Source organism: Medicago truncatula, chromosome 3 (genome assembly GCF_003473485.1).
Source record: "Medicago truncatula cultivar Jemalong A17 chromosome 3, MtrunA17r5.0-ANR, whole genome shotgun sequence".
Taxonomy (NCBI): Eukaryota; Viridiplantae; Streptophyta; class Magnoliopsida; order Fabales; family Fabaceae; genus Medicago; species Medicago truncatula.
In genome coordinates this window covers 57,245,717-57,267,855 of record NC_053044.1, presented here as the reverse complement: position 1 = coordinate 57,267,855, position 22,139 = coordinate 57,245,717, and the positions used below count along the sequence as shown (strand labels likewise).

The 22,139-nt window shown below is 30.8% G+C and overlaps 2 protein-coding genes and 1 long non-coding RNA gene across 3 annotated transcripts; 2 read left to right on the top strand and 1 right to left on the bottom strand.

Moving 5' to 3' along the window:
- The first annotated feature begins 1,925 nt into the window (after positions 1 to 1,925).
- Positions 1,926 to 6,666, top strand: LOC25490294 (uncharacterized). The gene is made up of 2 exons (XM_013606803.3): positions 1,926 to 3,183; positions 5,665 to 6,666. Exons 1-2 carry the CDS (start codon positions 2,692 to 2,694, stop codon positions 6,436 to 6,438), a joined length of 1,266 nt encoding a protein of 421 aa, XP_013462257.1. The 5' UTR covers positions 1,926 to 2,691; the 3' UTR covers positions 6,439 to 6,666.
- Positions 6,667 to 7,698: 1,032 nt separating this feature from the next.
- On the top strand, positions 7,699 to 15,184 carry LOC112420012 (uncharacterized). The gene is made up of 2 exons (XR_003010228.2): positions 7,699 to 8,421; positions 13,288 to 15,184. It is a non-coding gene; the product is annotated as an uncharacterized lncRNA (long non-coding RNA).
- Positions 15,185 to 15,323: 139 nt separating this feature from the next.
- Positions 15,324 to 15,587, bottom strand: LOC25490293 (uncharacterized). The gene has a single exon (XM_024779106.1). The coding sequence runs from the start codon at positions 15,585 to 15,587 to the stop codon at positions 15,324 to 15,326; it is 264 nt and encodes an 87-aa protein (XP_024634874.1).
- Between the last annotated feature and the right edge of the window lie 6,552 nt (positions 15,588 to 22,139).

The following is a 22,139-nucleotide window of genomic DNA, read 5'->3' as shown; positions in this document are numbered from 1 at the left end:
CTCCAAATATATCTCCCAAAGTCACTGTCACCGACTTGTAAAATTTGTTTTAAGTCTTGTAGTGTAAATTAATTAAGATTGAACACCTTAATATAAAAAAAAATTAAATCATTTGTTGTTTCAAAAAAAAAAAAATTAAATAAAAATTAAAAGTATTAAAAGTTACCTTATGATTAAGATTAACTCTCCTTCAAAAAAAAAAAATTAAGATTAACTCTTTTAATTTTAGAAAAAATATACTCATTTATTTGACATTTAATGTTACCTATGTATATTACATTTTGATTGGTTGATATCATGAGAGGGTAAATTACCCTCTAAATAAGAGAGGGTAACGTAAGCCTCACCATAAAACAGTAGACACAAAAGCATTGTGCTACTCTTAAACAACAACATAAGCAGCTATGCTACTTCAGCCTTTGCCAACGGACATTTTAACTTGTATAATACACACCCTAATTACACACCATTTCAAAACATATATATTACACCATTCCAGAGTAAATTATTTTGGAAGGTGCTCATAGCAAAAATAAAATAAAATCTTTGAATGGCAACATACCATAGCGTGTGGGGATGAATAATTATTTACCCTTTGTACACCTGTAATTTTCAACATCAATTCAACCCTTTATATTTTCTCTATCCCCTTCTTCCTATCATAACATTAATCTTTCACATTTGGTACACAACTCTCTCTATTTTTTCTCTTTCAATATGTAAATGAGGTGCGTGGCTGTACATAAATGATTTTTCACTCATAGAAAAACAAATCTTATGATTTGAATTTCAAGGAATGGTCGTCCAGGAACTACTTGTTAATTAAAACAAGTTGCTTTAAAATATTTACCACTTCCTTTTCTGCTAGGCTGATCATTACATATATCACGTGATAAATATTTAATTTACCTTAGAGGAAAACAAAAATCTAATACCCTCAACCTCAAGGTTTTGTGAAAGAAGAAAAATAAATCAAACAACTACCTTGGAGATGGTAAAGAGTCCAAAAAAACTAACGAGTCCAATTAATAAATGGTTTTCTGATATTAATTGGGGTCTCGTTATGTTGATAATCCCTCTACTTTCTATTATCATATTCTTCTCTTTCCATGCACCCACTATAAACACTCTTTCATCTTTTTCTTCCGTAAAGAATCTTCTGTTCAACATTCCTTACATCAACACGGCTAATTCACCTTCGAAAGATGAATTGTTACGATCCAAAATTGCGGTGTGTTTGGTTGGTGGTGCTAGAAGGTTCGAATTAACGGGACCTTCAATATTGGAAATGATACTGAAAGAGTACCCGAATTCGGATCTTTTCTTGCATAGTCCGTTAGACTCAGATTCATTCAAGTTCTCATTTCTCAAGTTTGCGCCAAATGTTGCTGCTGTTAAAATATTTCGCCCTCAATAGTTCCAGGAGAATGAGTCTTTTGTTCGTGTTCTCACGGCGCACAAGTTGCCTAACGGAATCCAGGTTTCATCCTTGTTTTCTCATTTTGCAAGACACTCTCAAATTTTACTCGAGATTTAACTAAATTGACTTTGCATGCATTTTGTAGGGACTTATTCAATATAACTCGTATTGACTTACTCGTATTTTTAACTCACAAATTAATTTATAAGACACTCTCAAATTTAACTAAATTGACTTACTCGTAATTTTGTAGTTATATTATTTTGGTCAATGACAATTAATTTGTCATGGGTATTTATTGGCCAAAATATTTTTAATTTTATTGTATATTTTTCTTTGGTCAAAGCATTTTTAATTTTATCAGTATATTTTAAAAATATTATTGTAATTTTGACGTATTTTTATAGTTATGTTATTTTGGTCAATGACAATTAATCTGTCATCGGTATTTATTGGTCATAATATTTTTAATTTTATTGTATATTTTTCTTTGGTCAAAGTATTTCTAATTTTATAAGTATATTTTAAAAATATTATCGTAATTTTGACTTATTTTTGTAGTCAAGTTATCGTAATTTTGACTTATTTTTATAGTTAAGTTATTTTGGTCAATGACAATTAATTTGTCATCAATATTTAGTAAATCTTTTAACAAAAAGTGTCAGTGAGTTTTTGTCTTGTAAATCTACTATCTTAACAGAAAAGATTTTTATGAAAGAAAGGAAAAAAAATACTTATAAATCTTAAAAACGAATCTATCTATCTCTCTATATTTATCTATAAGTACGAAAGGCATTGTACTAACCCAAAACAACATAATCTGATAGCTACTCCACTATACCTCATGCCAAACCAAAGTGCAACCCAACCTAAGCTAATTCCAACCGCCCAAATTCGAGATACCATTTCAAAACAAACACATTAATTCATAGGATTAAATTGTGATTAATAAGTTATACTGATCCAGTAAGTACGTTACTGAACAGAGAAACTCTGTTTTTTACTTTTCACCCATCGTTCAATTTCGTCTCAAATGTTATCTTTCAAACTTTCTCATTACGCTATATATTCTTCTTATACCAACTCCCCACCAAAAACACTTCTGTTTCATGATTCGTCACCTCACATATATTTCATTTTCTGTTAGTTTCATTTCATCACATTTTTCGTGATCAATATTTTACCTTTCCAGAAAACAAAAATCTAATACCCTCAACCCCAAGGTTTTGTGAATAAACAAAATCAAACAAACATAACAAACAGCGTTGAAGATGATAAAGAGTCCTACAAAATCAATGTATCCATTTACTAAACGGTTTTCTGATATTAATTGGCGTATCCTTGTGTTGATAATTCCTCTTTTTTCTTTTATCATATTCTTCTTTTTCCATGCACCAACTTTAAACGCTCTTTCATCCTTTTCTTCTGTTCAGAATCTTCTTTCCAACCTTCCTTTTATCAACACTGCTAATTCTTCACCTTCAAAAGATGAATTGTTACGATCCAAAATTGCTGTATGTTTGGTTGGTGGTGCTAGAAGATTTGAATTAACTGGTCCTTCGATATTGGAGATGATATTAAAAGAGTATCCTAATTCTGATCTTTTTCTGCATAGTCCTTTAGACTCAGATGCGTTCAAATTCTCATTGTTGAAGCTTGCACCAAAAGTTGCCGCCGTTAACATATTTCACCCTCAACCGTTGCAGGAGAATGAGTCTTCCGTTCGTGTTCTCACGGCGCAGAACTCGCCTAACGGAATTCAGGTATAAATGACTATTTCCCTTTTTTACCTTTTTATTTTATTTTTGTATTATTATTGTTAATCTATTATTATTCCTGAAATTATTACTTAGATCTGTTGGATATTTTTTTTGTCATTTTTTCATGTTTGGTGTTCGATGGAACTACTTTTCTTTGTCATCATCTGTCATTCAGAAAGTTTATTTAGGATGGTAACGTAAAAAGGAGAAAATAATAATGATAATCCATTATTTGTTACACATTTAGCTTCCTAATCCATTTACGTTTGGTTGGAAATGTTGTTAGGTAATTAGTCATTAACGAGTGGGACAGAAGTTGATAATAACTGATATCTATTTGGAGATAGATGGGAAGTTATTATCAAAAACACGTTTGATTGTGAAATTTATTAAAAGTTAAAATCATCATACTTACCTCTAAAAATATATTTGTTTAGGAATTTGTAGGTCATACATTTTGCTATGATGTTGAAAAGTATACCAAAATGTGAAGTAACTTTGAACACAAATGAAAATGTTTGTAAAGTTAATGTTTATGAAATTATGATTGGTTCTCTTTAAATTTTTATTATAGTTTTTAATCAATACCTTATTTTATTATTTTTTCAATAAAAAACATTTCATCAACACTTTTGATGAGATAAAACTTAAAAGCAAGGTTTTGCTGTGTTCATTCGCTATCTATAGGCCATCATCATCACTTTGTGACTTGCTTCAATGTAGCCCACATCTATCTTTATCACAAATTTATTTTTCTCTGATTTTTCAAGTAAATGCATAGGTATATATATTCTTTTTACCTTTTTTTTCTTCTTCCTTTTATAAAGTGAATTTGTTGGTTCAAAAGAGTCATATAAGAATTTCACTTTTATAAAAGTATAAGCTTAATTGCATTTTTGGTCCCTTAACTATTTAGCTAGTATTGCTTTGGTCTCGTAATTAAAATTCGATTTATTTTGGTCCCTTAATTTCTCTCCGTTACACATTTTGGTCATTTCCGTTAGTTTTAATTCAAAAACGTTAGGTTTTCTTCATCTTCTTCTCCATTTTTTATCTTCATATCATCTCCATCAACCTTCAACAATAAGAATCCCAGAAAAATTCCAGAATAAAATGAAGAAAACCTAACGTTTTTGAATTAAAATTAACGGAAAGGATCAAAATGTGCAACAGAGATAAGTTAAGGGACCAAAATAAATTGAATTTTAATTAAGCGACCAAAGCGATACCAATTTTGATTTTAGTCCCTGTAAAAAAAACTTTGAAATGCATCCCTGTAAATTATTTTTTTTTTTTTTGAAAAAGGTCTCTGACCCCATTTCATGTCTGACTTGGCATGTTATTTGCCACGTGGCAGTCCACGTAATTAAAATTTTTTGAAATAAATTTAAAAATCATAAAATATTTCCGAAAAAAATCTGAAAATTAAAATTATCGAAAACTTAATTTTTTGACATAAAAACTATTAAAATTAAAAAAATTGAAAAAAAATGTGAAAATTAAATTTTTGAAAAATAGATTTTTTTAATTTGAAAATTATATATTAATTTTTTTCGAAAATAATGACAATTATATTTTCGAAATTTATAAATTTAAAACTTTTGAAAATAAATTATAATTAAAAAAGAATCTAATTTCTTGTTCTTTTAAGAAAATTTTAATTTTAAAAAAAATATTTTTTTTCAGAAATTTCAGAATACATATTATTTAAAAAAAAAAAAATTTAGTTTTTGCTTCTTCTTTGAATTAACTTACAGTTTTATTATTAACAAAAAAAAAATACAAATACAATTTTATGAAACTATAAAATGTCTACATTAGTGATGCAGTACATCAAAAAGTCTCATATTTTAAAAATCAAGTTTACAAATAGTTTCTAAACAACATCCAAAGTCTTCTATATATCTATGTATCAATGCGTCTTATACGAAGAAAAATATTGTAAGAGTTTATACAAAACTCAAAACGAATAAGAAAAATGTTAACAAGTATCTTTGATGTATAGTTTAAACAACTAAAAATGTACAGAAAATTGTGTAATTATTACTTTTTACTTATGTTGGACTTATGTTAGCATTACCTTTAGGACCCTCGTTAACCTTGCTACCGTTTTGGTCACAACAACCGGTTATTAGTGGTACTTTTGTTCCTCAGCAGCTAGTTATTATTCTTAATTACTATTGAGACCTAATAGGACAGAATTCCCATTTTAAAAGTCTTTGGCTTCTAGATTTAATTAACCTTAATTTATTTTTTCTTGTTTAAGAGTTAAATTGAAACTGAAAAATTAGGCGGCCGTTAGGTTGGGTTGGCGGGTCTAACCACAATTCCCCCTTTTCTTCGACGCCAAGGCTTTTGAAAAGCCAATAGTCAATTTTTTTAGCTTGAAAAAGCAAGAGTACATAAAAATACAATTAACATGTGTCAAAAACAACCAAGTAACTGGAATATTGAATTGAATTAAATTTGCATGAATTTTTGCAGGGACTAATTCAATATTTTGACCTCGTTGAAGGATGCTTAACAATGATAAATTCACATCAAGAGAAAAACAAAATCAAATATGATTGGATAATTCGCACACGAGTAGATGGCTACTGGAACGGTCCACTCGGTCCAAATTTTTTTGTTCCGGGTCAATATTTGGTCCCAGCCGGCTCATCATACGGTGGACTCAACGACCGGTTCGGTGTTGGTGACTTTAGAACCTCAACAATAGCATTATCTCGTCTCTCTCTAATTCCCAAACTAGATTCTGCTGGATTCACGGATCTCAATTCAGAAGCTGCGTTCAAAGCCCAACTCACAACTCAGAATGTGAATTACCTCACAAAACGGCTCCCTTTTTGCATTGTTTCGGATCGGAAATATGATTTTCCTCCGGCCCGGTTCGGTGTACCGGTTGCGGCATTATCGAGTCCTGGTCCATTAAGTGGAACTAAATGTAGACCATGCAAACCGATTTGCGTGGGTGTGTGTGTGGAGCCTGTGATGATGTTTGTTGAGAAAGGGTGGAGTTGGACCGATTGGGCCGATGGTTCACTTGAGCTATGCGATGCTCATGAAAGTTGGGAAGATGGTTGGGAGAAGATTTTTGATAAAGTTGCTGGAAAGAAATTTGCTAATGCTAGGAAGCAAATTCACTCTTTGAAATTTGATGATTGTGTTAATGATTTCGTTCAGTTGAAAAATATTACTGCTCAGTGGAATGCCCCTCCCATTCAAGAAATTTGTAAACCTCTTCTTGAACAAAATTGATTTTCAAATTTTTATTTCACAGGTAGCGCCACATACAAATTTAGTACACTACACAAAATTGGTGAACATAGAGGAAAGACACAGTTTTCTTGTTATTTGGATTATTATTATTTTGTGATTTTGATATACAAGTAGGCATGGTATAAGAGGACGTGAGATAATGTTGATATTGAATTTGTTTTTTTATTTTATTTTAACGATGTTATTCATGCGTTTGGTTCCAACCATTATGTTTGATGCAAATACATATCATTATGTGTGTCATTTGCTAATTTTTCATATGGGATGTGCTTCGCTTGTCTCATCCTCTTGGAATTCAACATATTCTTTTATTCCTCATACTACAATATTCATTGGAGACAATTCTTCAAGCTTCATTTCCACACAAAGGCAAATGAGAGACCTAAGCTTGTACGAGTGTACGACCCATACTGAACGTCCTTCAACGATACAACACTAGAATCCTTCCAACGCTATAACTTCCTACATCACCAGAATCCTTACTAGCACTGCATCTTCTTATATCACCACAATAGATATTCAAACTGTTTCACAAAACCAACCATGACAAACATTACTAATTTAAAATGGCTATGTAAAATTACACCTAATTAAATTCATAAATTATCAAATAGACACCTATTAGATGCTATAAATCATACAATCACTCAAGACATCATAAAACATGGGGATAAGTGCAAGACAATAACCAAATTTATAAATTATCACACGTTTGTATTTAGATACACTTTTAATACAATAAGCTTCAATTTTGACGTTCATCTTTGTAAATGCTAATTAACATCAATAGGATGCTAGTGTTTATCTTCAAAGCTTTTATTGTCGTGAATGTTTGGATGCTAATGGCCCCAAAAATTTGTTTGCATCCATACTATGATAGCATCTTAGAAGTTAGAATACCTTAAGCTTAATCATATTGTTGGAATTTTATTTATTAATTTATTTTAAAGTAATATTATATCTATTATTATTTTATTAATTATTATTAATTATCTTTTCTCTTGACTTGGTATCCTATGTGTTTCCTATTTATACTCCAAGTCATGCACGTTTTTTATTTATTACATTACCTGGTCAAAATGGTAGTTGCAATTCACTTGGTCATAACATTGAAAGCTTTGAATCATTCTACCACACTTTCGGTTTCATTTGACCACCTACATAGGAATTAATTTGTACGTGTTTACATAATATTAATAAGTGGGTTTGGGGAAGTCTGCACAGAGAGAAGAGAGAACCTATACACATAGATGGGTTGCTAGCTGCTTCGACATCTATCTTATTTCATTTAGTTTATACTATTAGCTAATAACTAAAATAGAGTTCCCTTGAGCAATCCAAATAAGTGATTTCTGAGACCTTGCTAATTCATATGCGGTGCTAGCAAAAAGTGATTGTTGTATCCTGCAGAGTATTAACTATGAGATCTATCGCATCGGATGATTCATCCGAGGTGGCGAAATACTCTTAAGCCCAATACTTCATGCACGCCTCAGTCAATAATCGATAAGTTTACTTGTTCTCTATTCTATTATGTTTAGAGTTCTATTAATTTGATGCTAATATTTCTTATTGCTTATTACCTTATAATAATTTTATGTCTACTTTCTCCTACAATCTTAAGAGTATTTTGTGGCATAGTATTACTATTATAAAGAATACTTGTTACTGATTCTAATTTCAGAATTCTTTATACTGTTGAGTGAGAAATTAGTAGCACTAACGTTGGTTCTATGTTATGCGACATGTATGATAGATCCAGAAACTCCGTCGAAGCATCGTACATAATTGGTCTAGTGAGCATTGAGAGAGCCAAATATTGGGTGAACTTTTGTTTAGAGGAAGATGGCAAATACCTAAAAATGGAGGAATTCATCGGTTCAGTCTACAAGAGTATGATTTGATCAACTCCATTGTAAGTTATAAACTATTCTCCTCTTGAAACCATCCACAAGAGGCAAGGTACATATCCTAATATCTAAACCTCACAAGCCTTGTTGAACTTTGTTTTGTGTGTGATTGAAACTTAGATCTTGAATTGAATGTTTATGGAAATGTCTTACATCTAATGTTCACTAAATTGGTTGCTGTGATTTGTTTTGCTAATTATTAACTATATTGTTTTGACTTGGACAAATTTCCTAAAAATATTAAGATTACCGTGGGCTAATAATTCCTGTATAGTCAAAAGGTTTTCTTTTTTGTGGTGATTAGTTGAATTCTAAAAGTGGTATTTCTTCATTTTATAATTGTTACATAATAATTTATCTATCACTTTTACGGCAGTTGTGTTTTTGGTTCTTTGCAAGGAAGGTTTTGCAACTTGAGAGTTTACCTCGACTCGTTTTATCTAGATAAACTCGACTCGAAAACTCGTACGAGTTTACCTAAAATTAAAATTTTATACAATTTATTATATGCATACATATCTAAGCTAATATAATACTGTAAAAATATCAATAGTGAAAAATATAGACTTACTTATAAATGCAAAGTATACCAAACCACCATAAAAAAGTGGTATGCTTAACTTAGTATCAAAATAGAAAAATTAACACACAAAAGCATAGGTTTCATAAGTCTCTAAAGTCTACCCATCCCAAAAAGGAAGTTTCACAAGTTTATAAACTTGAGAATAAAACTATCCAAAAAACAAACTAGGTAATTTCTTCGAAAGGTCAATCTTCTAAAGTTCCATAACACCATTCTCATCTATATCTTCATCTTTGGAAACCTAATGTTTCATTCGCTCCCCTGTTCTTGAAAACTCTAAGAAAATGATATGAAATGTTTCACTTCAGTAAGCTTAAACGTGTTGTAAAGCTAGAAAGTAAATATGTTTTCATTTGGGCTTGAAAAAAATGGGCCAAAACAATGGGCCATTTTTGAAGAAAAAAAAACAGGAGTAAACTCGCAAAAACGGTTAACTTGCCCGATTTCACACGAGTTTACTGAGTGTTAACTCGGTCAAACTCGTCAAACTTTCCGATTTTACCAGAAATCAAGTTTACCTCCAAGTTAACACGTTTTTAGCACCTAAACACGTAAACTCGGTAAACTCGCCGAATTGACACGCGATTTGTGGAACATTGTTTGCAAGTACATATTATGATCATTGTGTTTAAAACCGAATGTTTTCTTGAACTTATAACTGTTCTACGTCTCAAGGAGTATAGTGATGAAGTGTTTATATAAATTGGAAATTGAGGGATATTTGCAAAAGCAGGAAAATTATGTTATTATAAAATACATTGATATGTTCACTTTATAATTTGTGAAATATGTTCATAGATATTTTGTTGAAAGGACATATTATATGCACATGCTCACCGAAGGATTTTTTACAATTTTTTTTTTTTTTTTTGTGTTTATACTGTGATGTTCACTCATGATGTATGATAATTTATTCTTGAGCTTACTTTAAACCGTGGCACTAGGATATAGTGTGAGAAGATGTAATGAATTGGAATTATATGGAAAATTATGATAATAGCGTGTCAGAATAACTATGAATGAATTAGATCATGTGTCTGTTGTTTGCATTCTTAACTACATAATATCAGAGTTAGATGTGTTGGGTTGAGTCTGAAAACATTGTGCCAATATTTTAGAATCATACTAACATGATAAATTATGCCAGCCATCAAGAAATTTTATGATTCTAGGAATATGGTGGTTTGAATTGGATAACTGGCGATTTAATGCAAATGTTAGCAACATCGGATAATTTATTCTTATTTATGTATTTGAGCTTTGTGAATTCATATAGTTGTGTACATTTGATTACGTCTCATATGTGTATTCTAATTGCTAGAAATCTGATCCTCAAACATGTTTTAGTGAGTTTTTGTCTGAGTTCTTTGATAGAATTCTTAAATTCTTCTTTGATAGAATTCTTAAACTTGTGAAATCTTTTTGAAGTGCAAATAGAGATGTTGTCGCTTAGGAATAATCTAAGCAGATCTAAATATATTTTTGTGGCACTTGTTAAACTAATGAGATATATACATTGAGATTCACCTTAAAATATTGGTGACATATTGTGGATTATCCATTGTATTAAATAATACAATGATTTGAAAAATTTATATTTGTGTGGATTTAATTTATTTTCCCAATACAAAAATTGAGAGTGATGGTAACCCAACATAAATTGTGAAAATTTGCAAGATTATGTTCATAAGGGTAAGAACAAGTCATTTGTCAATTTGATGAAACATTATCCATTTTATTTTTGAGAATTCATCCCTATGGTGTAGTGTAAACTACAACGTTGAAGGTTGGGTTTATAAACTCTTAATAAATCTATAGCTCATATATTTGAGTTGTGTGTTTAATCTACATACGGAATGAGGTTCATAGAGGTTATAATCTCACTGATATTTTAGTGGATCAAATTTCATTTGCTCTATGTGCTAGTTCATAGTCCAAAAGACACTAGTGCTTATGCATTGATTTTTCACACTATAAAACTTTAAAATAAATTGTGGAGATCGTTGGAATTTTATTTACTAATTTATTTTAAAGTATTATTATATCTATTATTATTTTATTAATTATTATTAATTAGCTTTTCTCTTGACTTGGTGGTATCCTATGTGTTTCCTATTTATACTCCAAGTCATGCACGTTTTTTATTTATTACATTACCTAGTCAAAATGGCAGTTGCAATTCACTTGGCATAACATTGAAAGCTTTGAATCATTCTACCACACTTTCGGTTTCGTTTGACCACCTACATAGGAATTAATTTGTACGTGTTTACATAATATTAATAAGTGGGTTTGGGACAGTCTACATAATATCAATAAGTGGTTTTGAGGAAGTATGCCCAGAGAGAACAGAGAACCTATGCACATAGATGGGTTGCTAGCTGCTTGGACATCTATCTTATTTCATTTAGAGTTCCCTTGAATAGAGTTCCCTTGAGCAATCTAAATAAGTGGTTCCTGAGACCTTGCTAATTCACATGCGGTGCTAGGAAGAAGTGATTGTTGTATCCTGCAGAGTATTAGCTATGAGACCTATCGCATCGGGTTATTTATCCGGGATGGCAAAATACTCTTCAGCCCAGTGCTTCATGCACGCCTCAACCAATAATCGATAAGTTTAGTTGTTCTCTATTATATTATATTTAGAGTTCTATTAATTTGATGTTAATATTTCTTATTGCTTATTACCTTATAATAATTCTATGTCCTACTTTCTCCTACAATAATTGTTGGAAAATTGACATAGAATTAATTAATAAACAAAGATAATAATCAAGAAATATCACCGCAATTATAAATATAATTCTCAGTAAAATAAAGAAGAAAGGAAGAACTTATCGATCGTTGGCTGAGGCGTGCATTTCGCCGTTTCGCCGCCACAGGTCAATCACCTGATGCAGTTGGCCTCAAGACTAGTGCTTTTCAGCACTAACACTGCACGTGAAATAGCAAGGGCACGTGAACAATATTACAACTCTCAAATATATGTGTATATGGGAATTGTCGTAGCTTTTTTTCCTGCCTATATCCTTCAGACATGTGAGACTTTTTATATCAATTGTTTTCAATGTTAACGTTACACACATTTGACCAAGCAAAAACCGTTTTTGCTATTAATTAGATTTGACCAAGTAATATTCAATGCGCCAGCGGTAGGTAACATGAAACATGTGGAAAACGTTCCTCACAGAATAAATAATGATGATATCATTATTTATTTAGGATATATATATATATTGTGAGAGATGAGAGGACTCATTAATAGCCATTAAATTAAATTAGATGGGTCAGATTTAACAGATCCATACACATTTAATTACAGATGATTTTTTCCCCTTCTTTTTATGATTCTACACTTGTTCTCTTTCCATCTCCACCGTTGTAGCAGCTTCCCAAGGCTTTGTTGTCGCAATTTGTCTTTTGCCGTCGCCGATCTCGTTTGCAATTTAATTGGAATATGTAAATCAGAAGAGGAATGATAGATTGATTATAATCAATTTAATTTTAAAAAATTAACCATAGACTGATGCAAAGAGGTCGGATAATCGTCAGCATCATTGAATCAGTGATGTTTTTTCAGCATGCAAAGAAGATTGATGCAAAGAGGAATATGGAAGAAAAAGGTTTCAACGGGGAGAGAGAGTGAGACAGCGTTGGTCACAAGGAAGTTGGAAAAAATCGGGTAGTTAAGACTCACTAAAAGAAACATAATCACAACCATTTATTTTAATCCAAGGGTTATTATTTCATCCTCTCATTATAAGATGTGCTCTCACTTGATATGCTCACTTGATATGCCCTCTATATATATATATATATATATATATATATATATATATATATATATATATGAATGTTTTTTCTAGATTACTTTTGAAGAATGGTGGGTAATTTACCCACCAACCAATGAAAATGAGCAATTTGTTGGTGGTGTCAAGATAGTTTATGGATACCAATTAAAAAGGGGCTTATGTGGCTAATATGTATTGGTTGGGGTAAATTATCCACCATTCTTCCATGTGTTCCCTAGTTGTCAAACAAAATATTAACTTTAAAATAAATTAATAAAATTAATAAAAATACAACACAAGACAATAACCAAATTTATAGATTATCACACGTTTGTATTTATGTACACTTTTAATACAAAATAAACTTCAATTTTGACGTTCATCTTTGTAAATGCTAATTAACATCAATAGGATGCTAGTGTTTATCTTCAAAGCTTTTATTGTCGTGAATGTTTGGATGCAGGCCCCAAAAATTTGTTTGCATCCATATTTTTGCCTTACAACGTCCTGATTTTTGTTGACACTGAACACACTTTTTTTGTAGGGTTAGGGTCAAGTAGAGACTCATTGGTAATCTACTGTTATATGCTTAATATACTCGATTATCTCCAAATCACGACGCTTCATGTTGGTGAAAACAGTTCAATTACTACATATTGAAGAATTGTTTAGAAATGAAATAATAAATAAAATTGAAGTGACATTTCAATAAAGGAAAAAGTAGCTTCTATTGGTCTTTTATTTTAGGTTTTTCTTTGGACCTTAATATTAGAAACAAGACAAAGATCCAATTAAAATGTATTAATTTGTTTAATTTTTTTTATACCTTTATTTTTTGTAAGCGAAAATTCTATTTACTCATGCAAGCGGTGTCATCAATGAATAATACTGCCAATATCTTTCTTCAAAAAAAAAAAAATACTGCCAATATCTTTGAAAGAGAAATTTACCTTAGCTAATTTTAAAGTAATTCATATTTTATCGCCTAAGAGTATCTTTTTTAACAAATAGTTGATGGATGACTTGCTCTTGATAATAACAGAGGTTCAAATATAAAGAAGCTAAGCAACTTGTATTAACAAATAGTTGATGGACGACTTGCCCTTGAATAATTCAAACCATAAGATTTGTTGATATATTTTTGTGTTGGATCGGACTTGAGTTACCAATAAATTTTGTTGCTATGTGATCTCTTTGATCTAATGCTTCTCGGGCGAATAAAAAACATGATTTATGTTCTTCACTCAGCACAAAACACTCGCGTCCTGCAACCATTTTAAAAATACCTCTGCGCTAGTTAATTGTGTAAATCAAACATGATTTAATTTTATACATGCATGACTTAAGTCACGTTGCATGAGTTAACTCACGCTGGTTCTCCATCTTATTCATTTGGCAGCTAGTACCGATTGAGTTGGGAAGATGGTTGGGAGAAGATTTTTGATAGAGTTGCTGGAGAGAAATTTGCTAATGCTAGGAAGCAAATCAATCTTTGAAATTTGACGATTGCGTTCGTGATTTTGTTCAGTTGAAAAAATATCACTGGCCAATGGAATGCCCCTCCCATTGAAGAAATTTGTAAACCCCATTCTTCAACAAAATTGATTTCATTTCGCATGTACTGTACTTCCTTCTCATAATAATTTTTTTGAGACCGAGGAAGTAGTTTAATGGCTCAAACAATAATCTGTGTTGGAGAAGATGTCAAACACACAAGATTGATTATGCTCTCCCAGCTATAATGTAACTCTAACTGTAAGGTTTGAATCCAGAAGATTCTATTAGATTTTTTCTATGTAGGAAGAATAAATTGCAACATTTCACCAATTAATTTCACCAAAGTTGAATTGAACTAGCCACATCACTTCTAGGAATTTGTCCAAAATATTTATAACTTCAAACCACTTTAAAACTCAAATTGACCCACCTACCCACCATTTTACATATTATTCTCCTGCTCAATTTCCATGTTCTTCTACACGTATTGTTGCAAGAGTTTCTATTTCTATTATGATAACTCTTATTTCACAAAAAGAGAGAGTTGTTCCAATTATTTTTTCATTGATAAGTGATCTAGTGGGGCATAAAGGGGGAAGGGTGAAAAACTACCGCTCTAATGCATGCGCCTGCAGAAAACTCAGCTGTTCTAAATAATAAACATTGAATGATAGCTAAAATATAACGTGCTCTAAATAATAAAAATGTTCCTTCTTTCTCTATAGGAATGACATAAACAAACACTAATTATTTGATACACTTTAACAAAATAATCATAATTAAACATTGAAGTTAGGCAAAAGTTTAAATTACCATTCGATTTTCAAACCAAAATAAATAAATTACCATTCCATTTGATCCTTACACGCTCATTAACATTACGAAGTGGATCACCACAGTTTATACATGAGGGAAATGATGGAAGAAAACTTATTAAAAGAAAATACAGCCACCAATGACAACAGAAACAAAAAAGACCCCTTAAATTAAAAGATGAACGTCCTAATTAATATATATTTTAAGATCAGAAAATAACGTCCTAATTATACTAATTAGGCTAAGTATTTTACATATATGTTGTTATTACTGGATATAGGACTGGCCAGTGATGTCTATATCACGATCCCCAGATGAAGGAGGAGGATTATGTTTGGGCTTGATAGTGTCCTTATCAACAGGACCATCAGCACTTTGAGTCTCACTTGCTGGTTGTTTGGTTTGTTTTTCTGGTTGCCCTTTTTCTGTGCCATACATTCCACCACCATAAGCGCCATGTGTGACTGGCTCCATCGTTGAGATTTGAGGTCCTTCTCCCAGTTTTTGCTCTTTCTGGCTCTGTTTTTCCATTTATCATATGATAATTTCAATTTCACCACCTATTCACCTAACTATGCCACCACAAAAGTTGAAGACAACCTTACTCCTAATGCATTATGTAGATTTTCATTTGGCCTTGTAAATTGGATGAGTGTCTTTTGTAATTACGTGGCAATATAACTACACGCCACGCAACCGATATGTTCTCCTTCCATCACTTTGACTGATCCATATCCATTCTTCTACTCTTTTCTTCCTAAATAAATGCTTTTTTTAAAATAAATAAATTAAAGGAGGTGTGGAGAGATTTTTTTCAACAGGGGAGGAAAAGGCTATTACGACATACAAGAAATTTTATGTAAAATATTATTTTAAGATCCCAATCGAAATGGAGAAGTAAGATTGGTTTGGTGCTCGGTAAGAGAGTTGAGTTAAGTTAAAGAGTAACATCTTAGAAAATTGATTTATCAACCGAAGACTGTCCTTACTTAATCTCATTTTTTTTCCATGATTCATACCTCAAACTTTGCAAAAATTATGTATTATTCCTATCTACTACGATAAGACTTAATCTCATCTAATATATCTAGGCAGCGTTTAGCATGGGGAAATTGGCATATTTCTCCATCTTAGATCAATTTAATAAGGGCCATTGATTTAATATTAATAGAGATTTGAATTGGGGAAATTGGCATATATCCTAGATGGATTTTAATTTTAAGAAACTGATGTACCATTATTTGAAATTGTACAAATCACCTAGGTTTGATATATTTATAAAATTAGAACATGTTGAAAACAGTTTTGTTTTACTTTCTGTTATTTTTTTTTTTTATCAAAATCAATATTTCATTTTCTTTATTATATAGAAAAACTCGATAAATGTTAGTATTTAAATTAATATTTCTTCATTCGTTCGGTTTGAAGTCAGAATCACTAACTTCTTTAACGGTTAACTCAAACTAATAACTCTCTATTCACTTTGTTTATTATAAATTTTTATATTGATATCATTTATTTGAGTTGTTGTTTGACGTAAACATGATATATTTTAGAATTAATTTTTTAATTCTTGTGTTTTTCAGGAATATAGTTGAACTTGTTCATTTCCTTTGGCATGTGGTAGAATTTGCCATTAACTTCTTGATTTTATTTTTATAGTTTTTTATTTCAAAAACAAGGTAAATTTAATATTATTAAATGATGATCTTAATAACTATTTCACAAATAATATGAATTTTGACGATGTATATTTATTATTTTTTATGAACCAAGTCATATTCATGTAAAAATAAAAATAAATAAAGTGATAATATTTATTTTTGAAATAACGTTTTTCACTAAAATCTGAAGGGTAAATAATTGAAATCTTTTCTTTTTTGAGGAGATTAAGAAATAAAATCTGAAGTAGGAAAATGTTAGTCACATTTTTTGGTCTATGTTTTTATATTAAGTTTTCTTTTTATTGAGAATGGGGTTGGAAAAGGTTAGCAGAAGTGTTAAAAAAATATTGTATCTCCCTGCGATAAAGAAATAAATAAATTAATTGAGTTTAAATTATAATTTTGAGTCAAGGGTACAAATCGGAATATAAAAGAATAGGGAGTACAACTCATTACAAGTAAAACAAAATTGATCTAAGATGGGAAAATTTGATAATTTACCCGTACTAAAACTTGCCATATATCTAACATGTGACTTTTTAATACACTCTTTTACGTTTATCACTATTGACTACAGTGCGTGGATATAAGATTGTCTCAACCAATTTTAAAACTTAGAGCTAACTCTAAGAATGAAACCTTTCTTAAATTGTAACATGCCATCTCATAATTTATGTTGAGTATAACACAATTCCAAAAAAAATATTTTTGACGTGAAGATTACTACCACTGACAATCATTTATTCAGACAAGCATACACCTTGGCATAAACTTTCAACTAATGTTTCATCTTTCACTAATCTTTAATCTTTCCTCTAACTTTTGACTCTTTAAAGCTAGACAAATGAGATAAGGAGTAGAATGATAAGGTAGTCTCGAGTTCTATATCTACTTTAAGTCCAGGGCCGTCTCTAGGAAGATGCAAACAGCTCAATGAAGCCGGACCTCTCCAATTTTGGGCCCAAAAAATATATATTTTTTTTAAAAAAAATTGCACTGAAAATAATAATATATGAATTCTGCTCATTACCTAAATAGTATCGCTCATTCCCAAAGTAAATGTCCAAAATGCCCCTACGCATGTTAACATGCGTAGCGTGACTTAAGTTGCGCTAGTTATAAGAGGAACACAACTTAAGTCACGCTACGTGCTGTTATTAGTCCAGGCAGAACCTCATCGTGCATCATTTTCAAACACAACACACACAGATCTCAATTTTCTCTCAAATTATGCAACTCCAAAATTCCTTCAACTTCAAATCAAACAACACTAAAACAACAAGAACAAGTAAGCTTTCACTTAAATTATGTTGGTATGATAGACTTTTTCACTTAATCTAGAATTTTTTAGGTCTATTGTTTTGTTAAAATTTTAATTTTTTTTGCAAGAAATGATAGAATGTTACATGCAAATGACTTATAGTGCTTAATTGTTATGATGTTTAGAACTTTAGATACTATTGTAGTTTTTATACACTTAGATTAGATTTTTTTAGATTTAGGGTTTGTTTAATTTTTTTTTGTTGCAGCATATGACCCAATGTTACATGCAAATGAGTAATATTGCTTAATTATTTAGATGTTTGCACGTTCATGTTGTAGTTATCATTTTTAGGGTTTATGTATAATTTGCACTCCAAGTGTTTGATAAAATGTTGGAATAAGTTTTTCATTGATTGTGTTTAATTTCTTATTGTGTAGATTTGAAGCAATGGCCGAATGGATCGACGTTCATGCAGAGTTCAACAGCGGAGAACCTCAAAGGTTGAAGGTTCGGTGCCTTGATTTAACGTTAAGAGGTCTCAAGGATGAACTGACTGAATTCAACCAAGGAGTCAACCCCAGAGACGCAAGGAGGGTGGAATACGTTCGGTATAAACGTCCAATGCTCGACGAGGGGAGAGTATCATTCACTTGGGTAGAGTTAAAGAACGACGAAAATGTGATGAGCATGTTTTGGGAGCACAACATGTTCCAATGGATCGATATGCATGTAACGTTGCTGAGATCAACTGAAGATATCATCAACAACTTGATTCCGCCAGAAGATCGTCATTAGTTAGGGTAAGGTGCATTCCAACTACAACAATTGTCTTACCTCTGAAATGGGGTAATTCAAACTTGTCAAACGGCCATGACTCAAGCATTTCGCCCAGCGTCTTGAACACTGGTATTCAAGTGTCAAGTAATGCACCTCATTCTTTTGACACTTGAATACCAGCGTTCAAAATGCTGATCGAATATTGGAGTCTTGCTGCTTAGCAAGTTTGAGTTTGCCCCATTCATGGGTAAGACAATTGTTGTAGTTGGAAGGTGCTTGCAATGTAATGTTATTGTTGACATACACGTCGTTTATGTAATGTAACAAAATCTTAATTAGACTTTTTATTCGAATTCACGTTGTCGCAATTTTTATTCGAATTCACGCTGAATTTATTCTAATTTATTTATTGAATTTACTCGAATTTTTAATTCAGTACGCACGCACGCAATCAATCATAAAATAAATGCAACAATTAACAAAAATAAAGAAACAAAAATAATAGATATAAAATATCATTTTATTAATATAATTTTTATTACATTTACAATGGGGTAAAACTAAATCTGCGAAAAAAATAAAAACCACCAGAAAACCTACCTCCCTGGCATAAAACTAAAAGAAAACCACCAGATAACCGATCTCCCTGGGGTAAAACTAAAAGAAAACCACCAGAAAACCGACCTCTCTGGGGTAAAACTAAATCTGCACATTTAGTTTTACCCAATCAGATTCTTTTTCCAAGAAAGCTGCTCACTACTTATCTTTTCCCCAACATTCCCACTACTTATCATTCTTTCTCTTTTTACACCAAAATAAAGAACAAAAAAAAGAAGAAAAGGGACAAGATTCATGGGGGGAGAGTGAGGAGGAGAGTGAGAATGTGAGATGGTGTGAGGAAATGGGGAAGTTTAGAGGTGTATTTATAGGGGGAGATTGTAACATAGGTTATATCTACCATAAATAGGGACAAAAACGTGTAAAAACTTAACAAAAACGTGTAAAAACAATTAAATTGCATTGAACAAAGTCAAAAAAATGTGTGTTCTTGAGCCCATGATTAACACTAGCGTGAGTTAACTCACGTCCAGGTTGACACTAGCGTGAGTTAACTCACGCCAGTTTGACCGGTGGTCAAGAACACGTTTTTTGAACTTTGATCGGTTATTCAACACTTTTATTGAGTTTTACACTATTTTTTTTTACTGTTTTTTGACTGAATTTAGTGCATATGAAACCTATGCACTAAATAATTTTTAATTAGGCCTTTATTCTTATTTTCTGGTTACATTTAGGCCTTTATTCTAAATTATTTTATTAACTTTATTCTGAATTATTTTATTTACTTTATTATAAATTATTTTATTTACTTTATTCTTTTTTTTTACTTTATTCTAAATTATTTTATTAACTTTATTCTAAATTATTTTGTTTACATTAATCTAAATTATTTTATTTACTTTATCCTAATTTATTTATGCACTTAAAATAAATATTGATTCGATATTATTCATTAAATAAATACAAATATAAATAAAAGTAAATCAACTAAATTAATATTTATTCATTAAACACAAAATTGGAATATAAAAGCAAATATAAAATAAAAAGGAATGAACTAAATTGAGGCATATAACAATATCTCATTTAATTAATAATTCATACAATACAATAATTTATATAAATTCACTACTTATTTTCTCCTTCTTGGGGTAAAAAGTGAAAAATCTTCGTGTGGTAAAATAGTGAGTAACCTTCTTGGGGAAAATACATCATCAACCTTTGGGTTAAATTTAAATCTTGTTTTTTTTACCCTAACAAGTTCTTTTTACCCACGGTAAAAAGTTTATGGGGTTAAAAAAAGTAGAATTAAACTTATCCCAAGGGTCGATCACTTCCCCATGTCGGCTTCTCACTATTTTACCCCGATGAAGATTGATCACTTTTGCCCCCAAAGAGAATATTGAAAAAGAAAGAAAGAAGAGAAATAGAGGGAGAGAGTGAGGAGGGGGAGAAGAAAGTGATATGGTGTGAGGAATTAGGGAAGTATGGAGGGGTATTTATAGGTGGGAATGGTAGTATAGGTTGTAAACACGATTAATGTGGTCAAAAAACGTGTAAAATAGTGTTAAAAACGTGTGGATTGAATGTTGAAAAACTGACCACAAACCAAAAAACGTTTGTTCTTCAGTTCTGCACCGGCCAACTGGCGCGAGTTAACTCACGCTCAGAATACACTAGCGCAACTTAAGTCACGCTACGTGACTTAACTTAGGTAAAAAAAAATACACTAGCGCATGTTAAGTCACGTAGCGTGACTTAACATAGGTAAAAATTACACTAGCGCATGTTAACATGCGCATGGGCATTTCAGTCATTTACTTTGGGAATGAGCATTCCATTTGGGTAATAAGCAGAATTCATAATATATAGGCATAGCATTGCATGATTGACAATAAAAGACTTGTGGCCCAATGGTTTATCTCGGTAGTGTAGTGCTTAGGGGTTGTAGTTCAACTCCCAGGAATGTTGTATGTAATATTTTTTTTCCACCATGATAGGTTTTTTTTGGCTTAATTTTAATGGATTTGAGGTCTATATTTCATCAATATTTTCTTCTTCTTCTTCTTCTACTTCTAATTACTTATTTACGAGTAAAAGTATAATATTACTTATTCTTAGATTACATGTAATTTTTGGCATGTACTTGTTGTATAAATCGAAAAGTTTTAACAACAAACATTATAATTATTCTCTAAGAAAATAAAATAAAATAAAATATGATAAGTTTTTTTTAAAATTGTATTTTTTAGGGGCCTATTTTTATTAAGAGAGTCGGGCCTCCAATTTCACAGGGACAGCCCTGACTTTAACATAAACTAACAAATTCATTATTGATATACCAACAATGACCATTTCAAAAAAGATCTCAATCAAAAACAAGAATATATTAATTTATGAAAGATTAATATAACTTCAAATATGTGGCAAAATGCAACTTAAGAGAATTTGTTGTTAAAAGATTTAAAAATTTGTATCAAATTTATTTTTCTTTAATCAAAATCTTTGAATTTAATAATAATCATCTTTTTTAATTCATCGTTGTAATTTTTTATTTTTACGGAAACTCCAGAGTCCTTTCAAATCTTATAAACCCGTAAAATATTTTAAAATTTCAAAAGTCTATATCATAAATCTATTAAAATTTAAACTTAAAATCCTGATGGTAAAAAGTCTTTTAAAAAAATTCAAAGTCAACAATTCATTCCTACGAAATCTATAAGATTTATTTGACAAATTTTTTATTTTATAAAATTTTGCTAAAAGTCTTGGAATATTGTTGGCAGTGAGAAAAAAAATTTGTGGGTTTTCTTTGTT

Coding starts and splice junctions, on each gene's coding strand:
- LOC25490294 (XM_013606803.3), top strand. CDS start 2,692: ATGATAAAGAGTCCTACAAAATCAATGTATCCATTTACTAAACGGTTT. Junction 3,184..5,664: donor ACTCGCCTAACGGAATTCAG/GTATAAATGACT, acceptor GAATTTTTGCAG/GGACTAATTCAATATTTTGA.
- LOC25490293 (XM_024779106.1), bottom strand. CDS start 15,587: ATGGAAAAACAGAGCCAGAAAGAGCAAAAACTGGGAGAAGGACCTCAA.